General features: G+C 58.9%; 1 protein-coding gene across 5 annotated transcripts; it reads right to left on the reverse strand.

The window, feature by feature from the left end:
- Positions 1-81: 81 nt before the first annotated feature.
- Positions 82-17,321, reverse strand: PSD (pleckstrin and Sec7 domain containing). Of its 5 annotated transcripts, XM_042238740.2 has the most exons (18): positions 17,153-17,321; positions 16,187-16,640; positions 13,287-14,023; positions 12,913-13,015; positions 12,068-12,428; positions 10,888-11,328; positions 9,518-9,712; positions 9,271-9,351; positions 8,952-9,064; positions 8,257-8,315; positions 8,047-8,136; positions 4,106-4,149; positions 2,496-2,686; positions 2,325-2,395; positions 2,066-2,223; positions 1,783-1,954; positions 1,368-1,511; positions 82-899 (listed from the first exon to the last, which is right to left on the reverse strand). In XM_042238740.2, exons 3-18 carry the CDS (start codon positions 13,938-13,940, stop codon positions 669-671), a joined length of 3,108 nt encoding a protein of 1,035 aa, XP_042094674.1. In that variant the 5' UTR covers positions 13,941-14,023; positions 16,187-16,640; positions 17,153-17,321; the 3' UTR covers positions 82-668. The 5 variants fall into 5 exon arrangements, 4 of the variants coding, with proteins under 4 accessions (XP_042094674.1, XP_027816270.1, XP_027816269.1 ...); XM_027960469.3 differs by lacking the exons at positions 16,187-16,640; positions 17,153-17,321 and adding an exon at positions 15,216-15,332; XM_027960468.3 differs by lacking the exons at positions 16,187-16,640; positions 17,153-17,321 and having other exon boundaries at positions 1,783-1,927; positions 13,287-15,332.
- Positions 17,322-17,461: the final 140 nt, after the last annotated feature.

Here is a 17,461-nt window from a genome sequence, read left to right on the forward strand (position 1 = left end):
TGTGTGTGACGCTTGTCCTCGGGAAGCAAATGCCTACCCTGGCCTCAGGCCAGGCACGGGAGAGAGGAGGAGGCCCAGCCAGCAAGTCGAGAGCAGTTTTAATGGAGGTGGAGGTGACACAAAGGGCAGGGCCCACTGAAGGAGGGAAGCAAGGCTGCACTGCCTGGCCTGTGCACGGGGCCTCAGCTTGGACATCCATCCTCCTCCTCTGGCAAGGGAGAGGGTGAGCCCTCAGGGCAAAAGGAGGGAAACCAGCTCAACCCCAACTCCTGGCTTGTGTCTGAGCCAGGCCCCAGGATGGAGGGGGACTGCTGGTGTCAGGGGTGGGGGTGGTCTCAGCAGAAAGCAGAAACGTCAGGTCTCCCCCACAAAAAAAAAAAAAAAAAAAAAGGAGCATCAAGAGTCCAGGGGGCCTGGCCCCTCCCACCCCCATCCCCTGTACGAAAAAGTGCAAAACATTATCACAAAAAAGGGGTCTCAGAGGGGCCCTTAGCCTAAGGCTCCTGAGGCCCATGCCCTAGCCCTGCCCTGCCCCGGACACCGCGTCCGGCGCGGTCAGGCCCTGGACCGAGAGGCCCTCACAGGTGGCCCGAGGCCGGCCCGGGCTTAGGCAGGGCCGTGTCATGCAGGTGCCCAGTGGGCACCGCCCCCCCACTCCCACCCCCAGCTCAGGGCTTCCACCGCCCACTGCCTGCCCCTGCCCGAGCCTCTGAGTCAGGACACTGTGCCCGGGGCTGGCTGGAGGTGTTGGGCAGCAGGGAGGGACTGGAGTGAGGAGGGGGGAGTCCATCCTGCGTGCCGCCAGTCTGGGCCACTGCTGCCTCCACCGCATCCAGCTCCTCGCTGCCTGCCTTCAGCTTGACCCGAAGCAGCGCTGCGTATGTGCCGTAGCGGGATTTCTGAGGCAGAAGGGCAGCGGTGAGCCTGCTCGTGCCCCTCTGCCCAGCCCACCCCATCTGGAGCAGGGAGGCAAAGAAGGCTAGGAGATACCAGGTTCTCGCCAACCTCTGGGGCCCCTGAAGCCCCCAAGGACTGACTGTGACCACTCACACCCCTGGGTGTTCTGGTGCCGTTCTCTGGACTCTGTAGACTGCCAGCTGTAACACCTCGTGTTCCTGGAGCCTTTACCAGAGTCAGCAAACTGGAGCCCTTGGCAGAAATCGGCTCCTTTCATCACCCTAGTGGGGACAGACTACTGTCCTCCCTGTGTCACTTGAGAGGAAACTGAGGCTCATGGCAAGAAAGCTGCCCGCCCAGGGTCACCCAGATAGTCCCACTCTGAGCCATGCCCTTAACCACGTGTCTGAGCCTGTGCATGGGACATAGAGGCCCTGAGGGAGCAAGAGGTGCCTGGGCTGGGAGCTTACCTCAAACTCCAGATATGCCTCCTTCTGCCGCTGCTCTTCAGCCTCCTTGCCCCGGGCCTTCTTGGCCAGTTGCGTGGCCCGATGCTCCCTCAGCTCACTTGCCATGGCCTTCAGCTTGGCCTCATGGGTCCGCACCTGCTCCTCCTAGGGGCCAGGGGAGCATGATCAGGGTTACTCTGGCAGAGACAGTGCCTTTGTGCAAGGTTTTTGGAAAGGTGCCCCTTCCTCTGGATGAACAAAGCACCTGGTGTCTGGGTTAACTGACTGGATTTGAGCCTCATGGCCCCCCACATCCTGGTGCAGTGGACAGCCACATCATAGGCAGCAGCCTCGAGTGCGGTGGGCCTAGGCCGGCCCCACTCCAGCGCCCCACTTGCCCCGAGGCACCAGGTGGACAGGAGGTTGGCGAGGGTACCTGGGAGAGGCGGGTGGCAGCACTGGGTAGCAGAGGGCGGCTGAACTTCTTCTGGGAACTGACGGCAGCTGGGAAGGGGGGTGCAGAGAACATGGCAGCCACCACGTTGATGCGAGTGATCCAAGACTGCATCTGCTCCAGGCTCCTGGGGAGACAGCATGGCCACCTGGGACTGGGCCCCGCGATGGCAGTGCCGGCTCAGGGTGTGGCCCGAGAAGGAGCGAGGGGAGCGTGCTGGGGGTGGGGGGAAGGGGTCTGGGATGGGCCGGAAGAGGGCACTCACGGGGCCTGGAAGAGGAAGACCCGCCAGTCAGCAGTGCGCAGGTAGAAGACATGCGGCCTCTTGCTGTAGTCACTGGCCCGCGTGGCCAGCGCGTGGTGGATGCTGATGGCGTTCTTAAGCTCTGCTTCCGACAGCGCTTTCCCAGGCTGATACTCCTCCTGTGGGGTGCCTGTCTTGTCCTGACCACAGTCCTGTCCCAGCCCAGCCCCTCGAATTCTCTGAGCCATCCCAGCCCCACCCCTTTGGGCTGGCCTCACACCTTCTGAAGATAGAGGATCATGCCCTTGAGGATCCCGTGGAAGTTCTTCCAGCCGCGCTTGCCCCGAGGTGCTGGCGGGTGGGCAGAGGTGGGGGGTAAGGAAGACGAGCCGGGGGGCCTGAGGCAGGCCCGCCCCCACCCCCGCCCAGGCCTTGCCACCTGGCCACGTACTCTTCCTGCAGTCGGGGTCCGCGTGCACCTTCCGCACCAGGGCGCCGTGCTTGTAGACCGCAGCGCCGGGCTCGGGGGTCAGGTCCAGGAAAGGGCTGGAGCCACTGCCACTGCCCCCGCCGACCCTCTTGATGACCTTGGGGTTGGGGTCGGCCAACTCAGACAGAGAGCGTCTCAGCTCCTCCTCGTCTCTGTAGGTGTGATCACCTCAGAGGGGGCTGGTGGTGGAGCCACAAGCCTGCCCCCACATCCAGTCCTGACCTCTGGCACCCAGGAAAGCTCTCCAGTGTCTGTGGAGAAGGGGGTGGGGGGGCTGCCCCTCTACTCCACAGAAGCCACAGAGGGTGTGGCTCTCCTCAGCCTGAGGCTCCTGGAGCCACATCTCCAGCCTCAGACCCGGTGGCCCAGGGTGCCACTGTACCTCGCCACTCAGATCAGGGCGCTTGAGCCGGCACGTCTCTGCCCCCATACTAAAGCTCCCACGAGTAGGGCCATGTCTGTCCCTCCCTCTCTTCACATGGACCCAGCCCCATCCTCTCCATTTGTGCACACACACCCCTCACTCCCTTCTCCACTAGGGCAGAAACGTCTGACTCAGCTTCTTAACCACAGCCAGCACCAGGCTTTACTCACAGCTTGTTGGCTAAATGGTGGCAAGAGGAGCTTCCTAGTGGTTCCCTCGTACATCCTGGTCTGCAGGCTCTGTCAGATATCCTCTAAAGGATCTGATTCTATCTTGTTACTCCCTCCTCAGAAACCTGCAGTAGCTCCCTACTGCCCCCACACGGAGCCTACGCCACATCCCACCAGCACTGTCTCCTTCCACACTCCACGCCAGTTAGGCCTGCCTCCTCTTGGTCTCCCCACCCCACACTCCTTTCAGCCACCATGCATTTGCCTCCCAAATATCAACTTCCCTCTTTCTCTCCCCAAACAATTTTCCTTCTCCTTCAAGGCTTGCCCCCAGATCAGTCCTCACAGAAGCTTTCCCTGATCCCCGCTGTACCCCAGACCTGAGCTTTGCCTCCTCTGAGGAGCAGAGGGAGCACCCAACTAAACTGAGCAGTGATGGACTCTCAGCAGATACCAGTAAGTATGAGTGACCCATTGACTGTTTAGATGAGGGCTGTACTCTCAGACTGGGGGATTCAACACTAGGCCTCCTCCCTCAGACTAGACTTTTCCAAGACAACTCTTAAGTCTTTCTGTTTCACTGGGGCTGCCAAGAGTAGACAACTCTGGACTCCCTAGGACCCAAGAGGGGGCTCTCCCTCTATCAATCAGACTTCTACTTTCCCGCTTGGATTGCCAAAAAGACCTCCCCGTTGTGTTTCCGCACCCCTTCTCCCAGGCCAGTTGATCCTGGCCACCTACCCAACCCAGCTTGTCAAAACAACCAGCTAGAGACAAGACACAGGCCCCACATCCAGGCAGGATCTCCAAAAAAGGAAGTGAGGCAGCCTCATAGCCTCTTTTAGTCTCAGCAACCTCCCCTGTCTCACAGCCCCAGGGTTCAATCAGCCCACCTGAGTACTCTCAACCCCTCCAGGCAGCCCCTTCCTGACATCTCATCCCTCCCCACCCCCCCTCCAGACATCCCCAGGACTCACATGGCCCATTGCAACTTTTCATTCTTGATGGAGCTGTACAAGGCCTGGGGAGGAAGGAACAAATCAGGGGGGTGGGGGTCGATCCAGGGGGATGTGTACCAATGCCCGAGCTCAGAGCCCTCCCTCCCAGTCAGGGGGAGAAGACAGAACTGGGGGTAAGGATGGGCATGGGTGTAATGACCAATGACCCAGGCTGTAGAGTGAAAGACAGGACCCAGGCCCAGATCTCCCACTTGAGCTGCAGGCCAAGTGTCTATGGGGGGAACAAGCTATTACCATGTGTTATTTTTTGGTGGGCCTGAGCCGTGAGGCACGCAGGATCTTAGTTCATTGACAAAGGATCAAACCCACAGCCCTTATATCATATCAGGAACTTGGAGTCTTAACCACTGGGCCGCCAGGGAAGCCCCAGTACCGCATGTCTAACACGGGGCAAGCAATTAACACAGACATCACGGCACATGGTTGATGTATAGTATACAGTGACTGCTATTATTATCTTTGGGCTTCCCGGGTGGCACTAGTGGTAAGAACCCACCTGCCAATGCAGGAGATAAGTGTGGGTTCGATCCATGGGTCAGGAAGCTCCCCTAAAGGAGGGCATGGCAACCCACTCCAGTATTTTTGCCTGGAGAATCCCCTGGACAGAGGAGCCGGGCCTATAGTCCACGAGCTCGAAGAGTTGGACACGACTGAAGCGACTTAGCATGCATCTTTACTGTTGTTATTGTTAAGGGTCATCCTGTTCAGATCCTGGGTAGGGGAAGCGCAGCTCCAGAGGGAACAGAAAGAGCAGCCTAAGAAGCTCTCCTTTTCCCAGCCACATCTTTGGCCTATTTCCATGGAATAAACCCACACAGAGCATATGGAGAAACTGAGGCCCAGGAACAGGACTCTCCCTGTCACCTCCCTCCTTGGCTAATAGAGAACACGCTCTCATGGCTCCCAACCCCAGGGCAAGCTGAGCACTTCCCCCAACCCAGACAGCCCCACCAAGCCAAATGCCAGGGTGCTCCAACCCCCTGCCCATGCCCATAGTTCATGTTACTGGGGAATGGACATTAGTCTAAAGGGCAATAGTTTTAGCTTCCAAACCCTGTACACCGCCAACTCCCTGTGAACTCCTGAGCCAGTCCCTTCTCTCTGTGGAGTTGGCCTGGGGGACCTGCAGGGGCGTTAGGGTGGTGGGAGCAGAGGATGAGTTTCAGGAGTGGCACAGGGGACCCCTCTTCTTGGCAGCAGCCAGCGACATGGGCTCACACCAGTGCCTCCCACTGTGGGGGTGCTTCCACCAGCCTGTGAGTGGGTGTGTCCCCAGCATGTGTGGCTAAGTGTGTGGCGTGTGGTGGCGTGTGCTGCTGCCTGCCTGCGAGAAGCTGGGTGCAGTGGTGACGTCGGCACCTTCTCCAAGATGGGACACAGCCCCCCACACACCGCTCCCCAGGCAACATGGTCTCTGACTCTTTCACTGTCCACCCGCTATGCCCAGCCCCAAGTACCAAGCATCTCACCTGTGCACACCCTTTCTGGGGTAGGTATACCCCACCACTTCCACCCCACAGCACAACCCAGACAGATGGACACACAGCCCTCCCAGCACAAGCCCAGCCCACACTCAGCATAGCTCAGAGCCCAAGCCCTCACTCTTCAACTCTCTGGCCAGGACGCTGAAGTGGTCGCTGAGATCCGGCCTGCAATAGTGTCTCCAGCCTCCCAGTTCATCCCCTGCCCCCTCTCGGCACTTCCCTTGGTCCACAACCACATCGTCCTTCCGAAAGTCCTAAACCCCACGAGTGAGGCCCATATCCTGCTCTCACCTAGAAGGACCCTTTGGTCTGAGATCCCCAACTTGATCTCAGGGCCTCTGCCCTACCCTCTCCATCCATGCCCACCCCTGGCTACCCATGGGCTCTGTCCTGTCGAGCTCCCCCGCCGGCCCCAGAGAGGCCCCCCTCGGCTCGTGCCGCCTTCGCCGCCTCCCTCAAGCCGCCCCCTCAGTGGCGCGCCGCCCTCAGCAACCCCCTCGGTCGGCCCCCAGCCTGGCATGAGCTGCGGCCCCACAGCCCTCACCGCCTTTTTCTTCTTGCGGCTCTGCAGGCGGCTGACCACCAGGTCGGTGTAGAGCACGGGCTTGAGACTGCGCGAGCGCTGCGGCCAGCCGTAGCACAGGGTCTCCGCGCCGCGGTGGGTGCGCCCGTAGCGCACGGAGCACAGCGAGCGCGAGCGCAGCCGCCCGGCGCTGCTGTGGATGCTGTTGACACCGATCATGCTGGCCTGGCCGGCGCGCCGCGGCCCCCGGCCATGCCCCCGTCCGTCCTCGGCCCCGGACGGCCCGGACGGCCCGCGGACGGCTCCCCCGACAGCCGGTGCGAGCGGCCCGGCCCGGCCCGAGCCCGGCCCGGCTCGGCTCCCACCGACGCACACAGCGCGCGGCGGCGGCGCGGTCGGCTCTGCAGCTTGGCGAGAGCGGGAGGGGGGCGCCGACGGGGAGGGGAGGGCGAGGGCTGGGGGCGGGGACGGCGCAACATGGAGGCGTCCGACCGAGAGGAGGGCCCGCGGCGCGCCGTCACCGTCACCGGGGAGGCGCCAGGGAGAGCCAGTAGGGGGTTCTGGGGGGGGTTGCTGCTCCAGGGGTGCTAGGAGGTTGGGGCTGTGAAGGAGGGGTGCTCCCGTAGGCTCTGGAGCGCCCCCCGGGCTCAGCAGGGTGGGGTGGTGAGGAGAAAGGTCGGAACGCCTCCTGGTGGCCCTTTTTTTATGGAGCCAGGAGGGGCCAAGAGGCTGGAATCACCCACCTCGCCGAGCCGCAGATACTTCAAATGCCCGTGTATATACCCCAGATCACGCTCAAACACCCCACCTTACATACATCCCAACTAGCCAGATGCACCAGTTCACATTCATCTCAACTCACAGACAGTAGAAATTCAGAGATACACCTCAAATTTTACAGTCACATACATCCCCCTACTCATGGACACATGTCATAAACCAGATAGCCAATTCGCAGATATACACCCCAACACACACAAACACGCAACCTACACCCCCAACTCAGATACACTTTACATCATAAAACCTAAGGACAAACACACTCCAAGTCAGACAAACCCCTTTGGTTCACCGACACCCTAAATCACACGTATACAAGTATACAACTAAACTCAATATATATCCCAACCATTAACCCCCCCAACTCACAAAGGACAGCCCCTCAGATGCATCCCCAAACTCAGAAGCTCAACACACCCCAAGTTCACAGACATGCCCATGCTGTCACATGTAGGTGGTGTCCGGGGACCCCCTTGACAACTCTGGGAGTGCAGGCCTCCTCGGATAGAGCACCACCGGATCTGGGAGAGGAGTGAAGCCGCGGACCAGGACACCCGCCTCCTCCTCCCATCCTACCAGCTCCAGTGTAGCTAACCCTCAAGTTCTGGCGCCCGGGCGCAGGGCCTGCCCATTAAGGATCCAGAAGCTCAGGATGTAGTCCCAGTTTCGTGCTAACTGACTTCGCGATCTTCTAAAGCCTATGTCCCTCTCACGCCCCTCTACCTCCGGGTCCCTCCGGTGCAGTGGTACCAGGGAGGCCTTTGTGGCCGTACACCCTGGGGCGGGGGCCATACACCCCAACTCAGTGAACCCTGTAGGAGGGGCACTAATGAAGGCAAAATAGAGTCCAGGGCCCGCTGATCACGTATTCTCCACCAGCTCCGCCCTCCCACACAGCCTGCGGGGATGACGAGAGCGCATGCTCCGGGAGAGCCAGTCCCGTCGGGGCTGGGGGAGGGTCGGTCCCCAGGCTGAGTCACTAGAGCGCAGGCTGAGTCACTAGAGCCCAGGCTTCCACAGCAGGAACTGGGTGCTCTCAGGCCCCTCACCTCACCCGCCTTGGAGGCCTGCTGTCAGGTCCCCTGCCCCTACCCCCTGCCCCAACCCCCCACCTTGAGCAGCTCTCTGGGGAAGTCGCCGCCTTCGTTGAGGCCTTCCAGGTTACCAATGAAGTCTCCGCAGGTCATGCGTTTCCCGATGTTCTATTGGAGGGCACAGAGGCCTGTCAACTTTGGTGTGTAGGGGGTCGGTCCTTTGCCTCCCAGGCCTTGAAGTATCCGGACGGGGTTTTCCCATCTCCCTCCCCCCAGCCCCCCACTCACGTGGCCGTGGAGATCCGTATTGAGTAGCATGAGGGCACAGGTCAGCGTGTGCGCACCGTCTAGGGGAGAGTTAACGTTTAGCCTCGGCTGCCTCCCAAGGGGTCTTCCCACAGCTCCCTTCCTCTCTCTTCCAGTTCATGCCCTGACCCCTCTCGGACCCTCTTTGGCCCACAGGCACACTTTTGTAAGTCCTGGACCCCACTGGCAAACCCCTCCAAGGCAAAGACCTCTCTCCTCCAACAAATCCCTCAGACAGGACCTCTCCCCCTTCTTAGGTCACCCTACCTAACCCCCTAAGGTTCTGGGGACAGCCCATTGCTCACACTCAACACCAAGGTTCCTCTGTGTCTATGCATTAGACACAGCAGCTGAGCCCCACACAGTTATGCAGGCCAAACAGAATCCCTACTCAGGTCCAGCACTGTCTTGTACATATATGTGAACAACGGCATGCAAACACACCAGCCACGTGCCTCTTCACAGCACATACTAGCCTCTAGCACTGTACTTGCCCACATGCACAGTTCCACATCCGTGCAGTCATGCCAGCATTGTCTGCAATACATGCATGCTTCCATGCCTGCAAGCTTGTGCACTCATGTACTTCTGCACAAACACTCATGCCGCTTTGCACAGATGCAGTACCCATCTGCCTCCATGACCAGACAGGAAAACCCTGACCCTGGCCTCCTCACCCTCTGAGGACAGGGCTCCAGGATTACACTGGAAGTATCTCTGGGAGAAGTGGGCCAGCACACGCTCCCGTTCCTGGGTCTCACCCATTAAGGCCAGCTCCTTGAGAAACACCCTGGGGAGAGGGGAAGAGGGGGCATGTCACATCTACTCAAGGTCCCCTTAACCAGGCAACTCTGGCTCTTGGCCATGCCCAATCAGCTTGGGAAGAGTGACTTCAGGGCAGTTTAGAGGAGGCACAGGGCTCAGGGGAGGCATAACTGAAGCCCTGCACACCAGGCCTAGAGAGTAGGGCCTGCTCTCAAAGGGCTGGACACCCACCTGAGAGCTTGGTCCAGAGTCATGCCCGTGAAGACAAAAAACTTCAGGTACTCGCCAGCCACAAGTTTGCTGAAGTCATTGCTGTGGGCAGGGCAGAGAGACAGGTGGAGTCTCAAGGGCAAGTGTCAAGGGGCCAGGTGGGGGTAACATAAAGACCTGGGGGCATCAGATATAGGGGATGTGGAGGTGCTGCCCACAGAATGCATTCCCTCTCCCCCCATCCTCAATCCCAGCCCAGTGTCTTTACTTCTTGCCCAGATGCCGGGCCACATCCGCCTTCCTGAAGCCATCCAGGCGGTACAGCCTCTTGGCGAGGCGCTGCGCAGCCTCCAGGTCTGCCTTCTGCCCGTTGGACAGGGTGTCAGTGCTTCCCAGGGCCAGCCGCTCTGTGCTGTCCAGCTCGGAGTCCGAATCAGACACCAGCTGGTTCAGGGGTGGTTCACTGCCAGGGTAGAACACCAGCTCAGAGGTGAGACAAGCCCTCAGGGGCCATCCAGATGCTTCCTCTGCCTCCAGACCCAGTAGACAGAGAAGGAAAGATAGGGACATGGGAAAGGCATTTTTCTTTTCTCCAGAGGAGATTCTTTCCATCAGCCTAGTCTATCATTACCACCTCTCTGTGGAAGTCCTGCCTTAAATCTAATGTGCATCCATCTTGCTGCTGTGGGAGTTTGGGCTGCTTTCCCCCAAACTCCCAAAGTTTGCTATTAGACATAGATTCCCCATCCCCACACTGGCCCTACTCAGAGTCCTGTCTCTCTGAGAATATGGGCAGAGATAGGACTGCTAGGGAGGAACAGTGGAGGGTCAAACAAAGATGTGAGGCAGCAGGGACACTCTCCTGCTCCTACATCTTCCCTCTTCCCGCCTTTTAGCAAAAGGAGTCTCCTCCGTGTCCTTCTCTTCCACCCACAAAGAAGTAGGCTCTGGGGTAGCGGGGACAGGGGGGTCAGAGCACACCCCCTCAGCCCCTGTCTCCTCCTCCCTTCCCTTCCCACCCTAGCTGCTTTACTCACAAAGCCACCTGTCACCCCAGAGACAGAGGCCGGAAACTCCTGGTTGCTAGGCAACCCTGTCTCCCTGGCCACCCCCTCCTGTTGCCATGGCTTCAGTGACTGAGAGGGTAGCTGGCAGAGGGGAGAGCAGAAAGGTTAGACTGGTGAAAGGACTTCCTGGGGAAGAGTGAGAGACTCCAGATTGGAGGGGGTAGGCGACATGGGAGAGGAAATAGGAGAGGCTGGTGGCTGATTCTTTGGGAGGAACCTCCAGGCTGGGGGGTGGGGTAAGAGCAGAATTCTAAGCAGGTTAGAGGCTCTATGTAAGGAGGGAAGTGGCCTTCTAGAGAAAAAGGGCAGTGTTCTCTAGGGATCCTTCTGTCCTGAACCATGGTTTTACAAGTCACTGGATCTGAGACCAAGGCAGCAGGCTGTAAGGGGGCTCCCACTCACAGCCACTGGAAGTAGTCCTCCAAATGGGAAAACACATCTGTATCCCCTAACCACCCCAGTCAGGAGTCAGGAATATAAACCACATTTTTACATTCAGGATCCATCTCTTGGAGCAACTGTTTCTGGGACCCTAGGGCCTGAGGTCTGAGGAACCAAAGGAATCACTCACCTGCCCAGGGGTGCTGCCCCCAATCCAAAGCTGTCTTCTGAGTGGCAAGGACTAGGGGGATCCCTCCCTGGGGCCTGCTTGGCTCCAGCCTCTGCCTCCTCTTCCTCCCCTCTCTGTGTCCAAGGCCCATCAGCAGCAGAGCTGGTACCAGAATCCGGTTCAAGAGGAGCAAGTGGGGCAGGAGCAGGCGGATCAGGCCTGGGGGCAGGGGGTTGGGGAGGCAGCTCGAAGGTGAAAAAGGGGCTCTGGGTTGGGCCAGGTGAGGCCAGGGCCTCCAGCGAGGCGAGGCTGGTGTAGGAGGTGCCCTTGGCCCGGTGTGACTCCAAGATGGCTTCAAACACACAACTGAAAGAGTCAGGCCCATCAGCCGAGGGGCTGGTCCCAGGTAGAAAGGGCAGAGGTGACTTGAGAGGCCCAGAGTGAGGCATTCGGGTACCTGGCCTGTAGGGGCAGGGAGAATCTCTGATCAGGGGCCTAGAGGACAGCTCTCAGGTATCATTTCACTGAACTTTCACACCAACTCTGTAAAGGGGATTATCATCTCATTTCACAGGCTCCCAGCCCCTCCCAAAAGTTACCTGGCTCAGAGCTCCCCACCACAGGTTCACCAGGCCATACAATGCCCCCAGAACACCCCAGCCACCCATCCCCAGTACCCAATCCCTTCCTCTCTCACTCCCTGCTAATCTCCCGTTCTCCTCTTTCTCCCTGATCCTCTCCCCTCCTGCCATTCCATTTCTATTTCTGGCAACATCTTAGGAGAAGAAGATGAGGCTCCTAGCTGCAATGGGGTGTGAGACAGAGAGGAAAGCCCCCACACTCCACATTCTCCTGCGGGATCCAGGATCTAAACTGATGCTTCCAAGCCCCCAGGCTTGATTCTGGCCTCTCACCCTGCCCCCCTGTCCTTCCTTAGAACCCCTTTCTTCCTCTATCCTTGTGTTCCTACCCTCCTGCGTTCTTGCTGATGGCCCCCCCACAACTCCAAACCCGGTACTCTGCCATGCCACAGGCTTCGGTCTAGAATCCCGTGCTCCACCGCCCTGTCAGCACTCCAGCTTGGTCCTGACACTCCCAGCCCCACCCTCATCTCTATCCCAGTCCCTTGGAGCCCAGCCCTGGCTCTGGGTCAGTGGGAAGGAACAAGTCACTTTCCTTTCCCACTCCCCCACTCACTCACCGGGCCCCTTCTGAGGCCTCAAACACTTCGTCGTCCACATCCTCTTCCCCACCTGCCTCATCCTCGTCCTCATTGCCACTGCCCAGGCTGGGATGAGGGCCAAGGCATGGGCCAGGACGTGGGGCAGGTGGGCAGGCAGTGCCAGGAAGGCCCTCAGAGCTGGGCTGACTCTCGATGGCCGAGTCAGCCTCTTCCCGCTCAGTCAGCACCTCATCGATGTCGGTCTCGCGGTAGCACCTCAGGGGCACTGTGTCCAGGTCCGTCTCGGAGTACTTGGCTGCTCGCCCCACAGCCACCCCAGAGCCCTGCCCTGAGCCCACCCCAGGTGGAGATGGGGGGGCCTGCTCTGGGGGCTTAGCACCTGCAGTGTGCATAGGCATCCAGGTCAGCAGGTTACTCAGGTCAGCTCCCTGTCCTGATTCTGTTCTCAGAAGGAGCTCTCCCCCACTGCCTCATATTGGCCCGAATTTCTTTCGCTGTCTAGCCACCATTCCTCCTGCTACAAACTCAGCTTGTTCCTGGTGAGGCTCCTTTCAAATCAAGTTCTTGTCAAACAGTTTTGAGGGGCCTGAGGGACACCAGCCTCTTTATTCCTCCAAGGAATGGCCCTTGATATCTTGCCATTCCCCTCCCTCCACTACCCAGCTGCCTCCAGGTGCCCAAACCAGCTGCCATCCCTAACTGCTATCATAACACGGATGGAAAGACTGAGGCTTAGAGAGGCATTAGCCAAATCAGAAGCCCAGGAAAGGACTGGGGGAGTTTAAAGGAAGGCTCCCTAGCATACCATGGCTCCTGTGGAAAAGGCCCTGTCCTGTTCCCGTGGCCTCAGTCTCAGGCCTTACCTGAGCTGGTGGGGTCCAAAGAGCCATAGAAGAATTCCCATTTGGCTCGAGCGATTCTCTGGGCATGAGAGGAGACTTCTCGTGGTGAGGACCAGATGTCCCCCTAAGCCAAGGAGGGAGTCATAGACACAGGCACCCAGAGAGAAAACCAGACATACAAAGACACAAGAACATGGGACAAAAGCACAGAAGGAAAAACATACAGGGACAGAAGTATAAGGACATAAGGACAAACACAGAGAGCAAGAAGGAGGCAGATTTAGCACAGATTGAAGAATTCAGAGTGATAGGCCCAAGACCACCAAGGAGACAAGACAAGCCTTGGGCTTCGCTGGGTCTCTGAGGTTGCAGGGAGCCCGAGAGAGATCACATACCTGGTTCAGAAGTCCAGTGTCAGCAGGTCCTCGGAATAATGTGGCCAGGTGCTCAGAGGGCCCCCCCAGCCCATTGGGAAGAGAGGAGTAAAGACCATCTGCTCCAACCTGGGGTTGAGTTGGTGGCCCCTGTAAAAGGCCCTGACTTCCAGGCCGAGCTGAGCCTCCTCCAGCTGGAAGCGGGTCTGATGTGGATGCTTCTAGCCTCAACTTTTGATGGGAGCCAGGCCCGAGGGCTGGGGTGGGCCTGGGAGGAGAGACCCCACCCAGGTCCCAGCTCCGACTCAAGCCTCCAGGAGCAGGCAGCCCATTCAGTGGCCTCACAGTGGCCTTCTCCACAAAGCGGAATATGACCACAGAGCTCTGGGCCCCTGGTCGGGGCTGCCCAGTGGGTGAAGAGGGTGCCCAAGGTGAGGGAGCAATGCGGGGTGAAGGGGGGCCACGCAGAGGTGTACAGGGCGCTGTCACACGTCCAAGCTCCCGGCTTCGGGGACCTGGACCTGCTACTCGCCGGAGTAAAGAGCCTGTACTGCCATACATGCTGGCTGGGGGGCTCTGGGGCACTGGGCCTTCGGGGAGCCAGCGGCGTGGGCATCGTGGTGGGGAGATGGCACAGTCGCCTTCCGAGCAGAAGCGCATGGCACCCTGGGCCATGCTGGGGCCGGGGGTCAGGCTGGGGGGGCAGGGATGGCCAGGCCAGGTGGGGAGTGAGCGGGCAGCATGCTCTTCAGACAGGCCTGCAAGAGAGGAAGGGGAGCAGGGGGTGAACTGCTGGGGAGTCAGGAGGATGGGAGAGCAGAGATAGGGAGGGAAAGCAGATGGGGCCACTGGGCACCAGGGGTCTAGCCCACCCTGGGAATATGGCTGGGCTATTTCCATGGAGGCCTGAGGAGAAAAGAATTATGCCCCAGTGGGCCCCTGGCTCCTCTCCTTTCTGCCTGGGGGCCCAAGCATCACCCTGAGAGAACCAAGGAAGCTATTTCAGAAGCTGAGTGAGCCCAGAGTCACTGTGGCATTTTGGAACTACTTCTGGTGGGGGAGGGGGAAGACTGCTACCCCACCCTCAGGATCAGAAGTATCAGCCAGCCAACATCATCACCCGGCCAGGGGCTTCCCACAGTCTCTCTGTAGGAGCCCCTCACTCAAGGGGAGGGGACTCAGGCCTCCTGGAAGGAGAGGGAGGAAAAATAGGGGTAGTATATAGGGACATGAGAGGCTGAGAGGCACAGGTGAAACTCTAATACATACATGATGAACGGGAAAAGGACATTCTTGTTCTCCATACAGGTACATACACTCATGCGCGCACACACGTAAGGACAAATAATGTCAGTACACAGCTAACACGTTTATAGGCAACACCCTCCAGCACACACAGACCCAGGCACACACACACATTGCTCAAAGACACACCCTCATACACTCTCTCAGTCATAACAAATATGTGTGTAATGGAAAGGCACATGCTTGTTTTACACACACACACGGCAATTGAACAGAAACACACAAAGAGATACCCAAATATGCACACAAGGCCCTCATTCCCCAAGATACACAGAGACACAGGTACATCAGACACTCACAGAGACCTACTGGTCACAATCAGACACAAATACAGATGCCTACTCACACACATACTTAAACAGGGACATACACCTTCTCCCTAACGCCCACCAGTCACTGGTCTCTGAGGGGAGGTGGTGGGGCTGAGCTACACCAGACCCCTCTCCCCATCTCTCTCTCCACCCCCAGGGCTATGACAGATCTTGTCCAGGCCTAGGAACGACGGTAAAGGGGTAAAGGGGCCCCTGGAGATGCAGGGCAGGGCAAAGGTCCGGAGCAGCAGCCTTGCCAGGAAGGCTTCTGAAGCTCAATCGGGGCCCCATTCGCCCTCAGCGCAGCCCTGGACTCAGTCGCGTCAGTACTCACCGCTGCTCGCCTGGAGCTGGGGCCTTGGAGAGGCAGGGGAGAGGCTGGGCCCTGCTCAGCTGTGAAGGCAGCGCGGCTCCCGCTTGCTCCCGCTTGCTCCAGGCCCGCCCGCCTCTCAGTCCCTCCCTCTCCCCGCTACGCGCGGCTCAGAGCTAACCCCCCCCCCCCCCCCCCCCCCCCCCCCCGCCCTCTCCCGGGGCCCTGAGCCCCAGAGGCTGCCCCCCTCTTCTCGACACTAGGTCCCCGCAGGTCTCTCCCGCCAACCTGAGACCCGCCCCTGAAGAGGGGGAGGACGTATGGAACCTCTGGTCTGTTCTTCAGACCCTCACATGCCCCACCCCAATCGTGTCCACGTCCCTCTCGTCCACCACCCCCTGAGCCGCACGCGGGACCCAGCTGCACACGCGTGTCCCGCTCCAGACCCCACGCGTGTCCCTAGGAGGTTGCCACATGACCTGTTATATGCCACACGCGCTCCCGCCCCCACGAGCACGCGGCCCCGCCAGCACACGGTATGGGTGTAGACTGGACCTGCTCCCTACATCCAAGAGACCACCAGTTTATGGAAGAAATATCCAGAGAACTCGGCCTCAAACCCTCCGGAGGTTCTGAGACTAGGACTCAGGAGACACAGCCCTGACCACTCGCCCAGGATGCAGCAGGAGGGATGTTAGTCAGACTTCAAAAAGAACTTCCTTGCTGCCTGAATTAGACATCTTGCCATCTGGGAGTAAGAGGTTAGACGGAATAACGCCTGGACTAGAGGAAGTGGGAGACAGGCAACCCTTGTGCCCTTGGCCAAGGTAGAAGCGGGCCCGGCTATCTTAAGAAAACACCGCTAGAGTTACTATGGCAACTGCTCTCCTTGGGAAATCCAAGGCAGGCAAGTAGTGACCTCGGAAGGAAGAAGGGGTCTGTTCGAGCGGTCAGGGGGCGCGAGAACGTGCGAGGCGGGGGTGCGCGGGGCTCACCGCGGGGAGGGGCGGCGCTGGCTCGGCGTGGTGCTGAAGGGGACAGCGCCAGATTTGTCGCACTGCGCAGGCGCAGAAGCGCGAACAAAGCTGGAAGGGGGAGGAGGCGCGCGGCCCGAGGTGGTGCGCGCCCACTTGACTCTATCTTAGCAGAGATCTATCCTCCCAGCTACCGTTCCCCAAGGAGGCGGAGGAAAAGGAAGCAAGTCCCCCACCCAAACTGATCTTCCTTGGTCCTTCCCCGCTGCTGTTTACTGTCTTCTCAGCAGCATGGGAGTGGGGGTGGGGGAGGTTGGAGGAGTGTGAAAGGAATTCGGGGGAAAACAGGATGCCCGAGTTCTCTATCCCGATTCACTTGACCCCGGACAAAGTGCTTCCTCTCCAGGGCTTCGGTTTCATCTTTAAAGTGGATTGACGGAACAGACGTGTCCACCTTGCAGAGGTGCCTGAAACCCTGGTAATAGATGGGAAGCAGTTTTCGTTATGAAGAGGCAGGTGAAACAGTTGCACGAAGAGAGAATGCAACCCTGCTAGGGCGAGGGTGGGAGTGGGGGAGCTCCTAGGACAGCAGTAGCCCTCTGCGTCCTTCACACCCTCCCTGACAATGGATGATGGGGAAAGCACTGCTCCAGATGTCCCCTGGAGCGGACTCTGAATTAGGATCTGGGGACGCGGTGAGAGGACGACCCAGAGTCTGAACCCAGAGGTCTGGGGGGCCGCTGCCCTAGGGCGGGCCTAATCTTAGACCCCACAACTAAATCCCCAGACCAACGCCAGGTCAAACGAGAAGCAATATTCTTGGTGGGCCGACCTGAACATTTACTCTTCTCAGGATTCCAGACCTCCCGGGTAAAGGAAAGGGACCCAGCTGGAGATATAATCCTTTTCGACCCCAACATTTCTCCCCAAAAGGTGTAAACCCGTTCCAAATCTTCTGGGAGTGGAAGGGGTTGAATAGCTCTTTACCTCACAATCAACCAGGGATGGGAGGTTTGGGCAAATTTGCTTCATTAAGGAAGATAAATTCTAACTTTGCCCCTTCGATTCATTCACCAATTCTTGGGCATCCACTCCGTGTCAGACAATGAGAGCCTGGACAGTTTCTCCCCATTTTTCAAACTCGCTAAACGCGACCAGAGGGCAGAGAAAGCAGGCCCAGAACCTTAGAATCTTGGCCCCGCCCCTTATACGTTTGGCTTTGCCTGCTCCTCCCATCACTTCACTTAGACGCGGCCACTGGCCCCAAACGAAAAAAGTCAGTCTCTGCTGCACGAT

Source organism: Ovis aries, chromosome 22 (assembly GCF_016772045.2).
Source record: "Ovis aries strain OAR_USU_Benz2616 breed Rambouillet chromosome 22, ARS-UI_Ramb_v3.0, whole genome shotgun sequence".
NCBI classification, from domain to species: domain Eukaryota; kingdom Metazoa; phylum Chordata; class Mammalia; order Artiodactyla; family Bovidae; genus Ovis; species Ovis aries.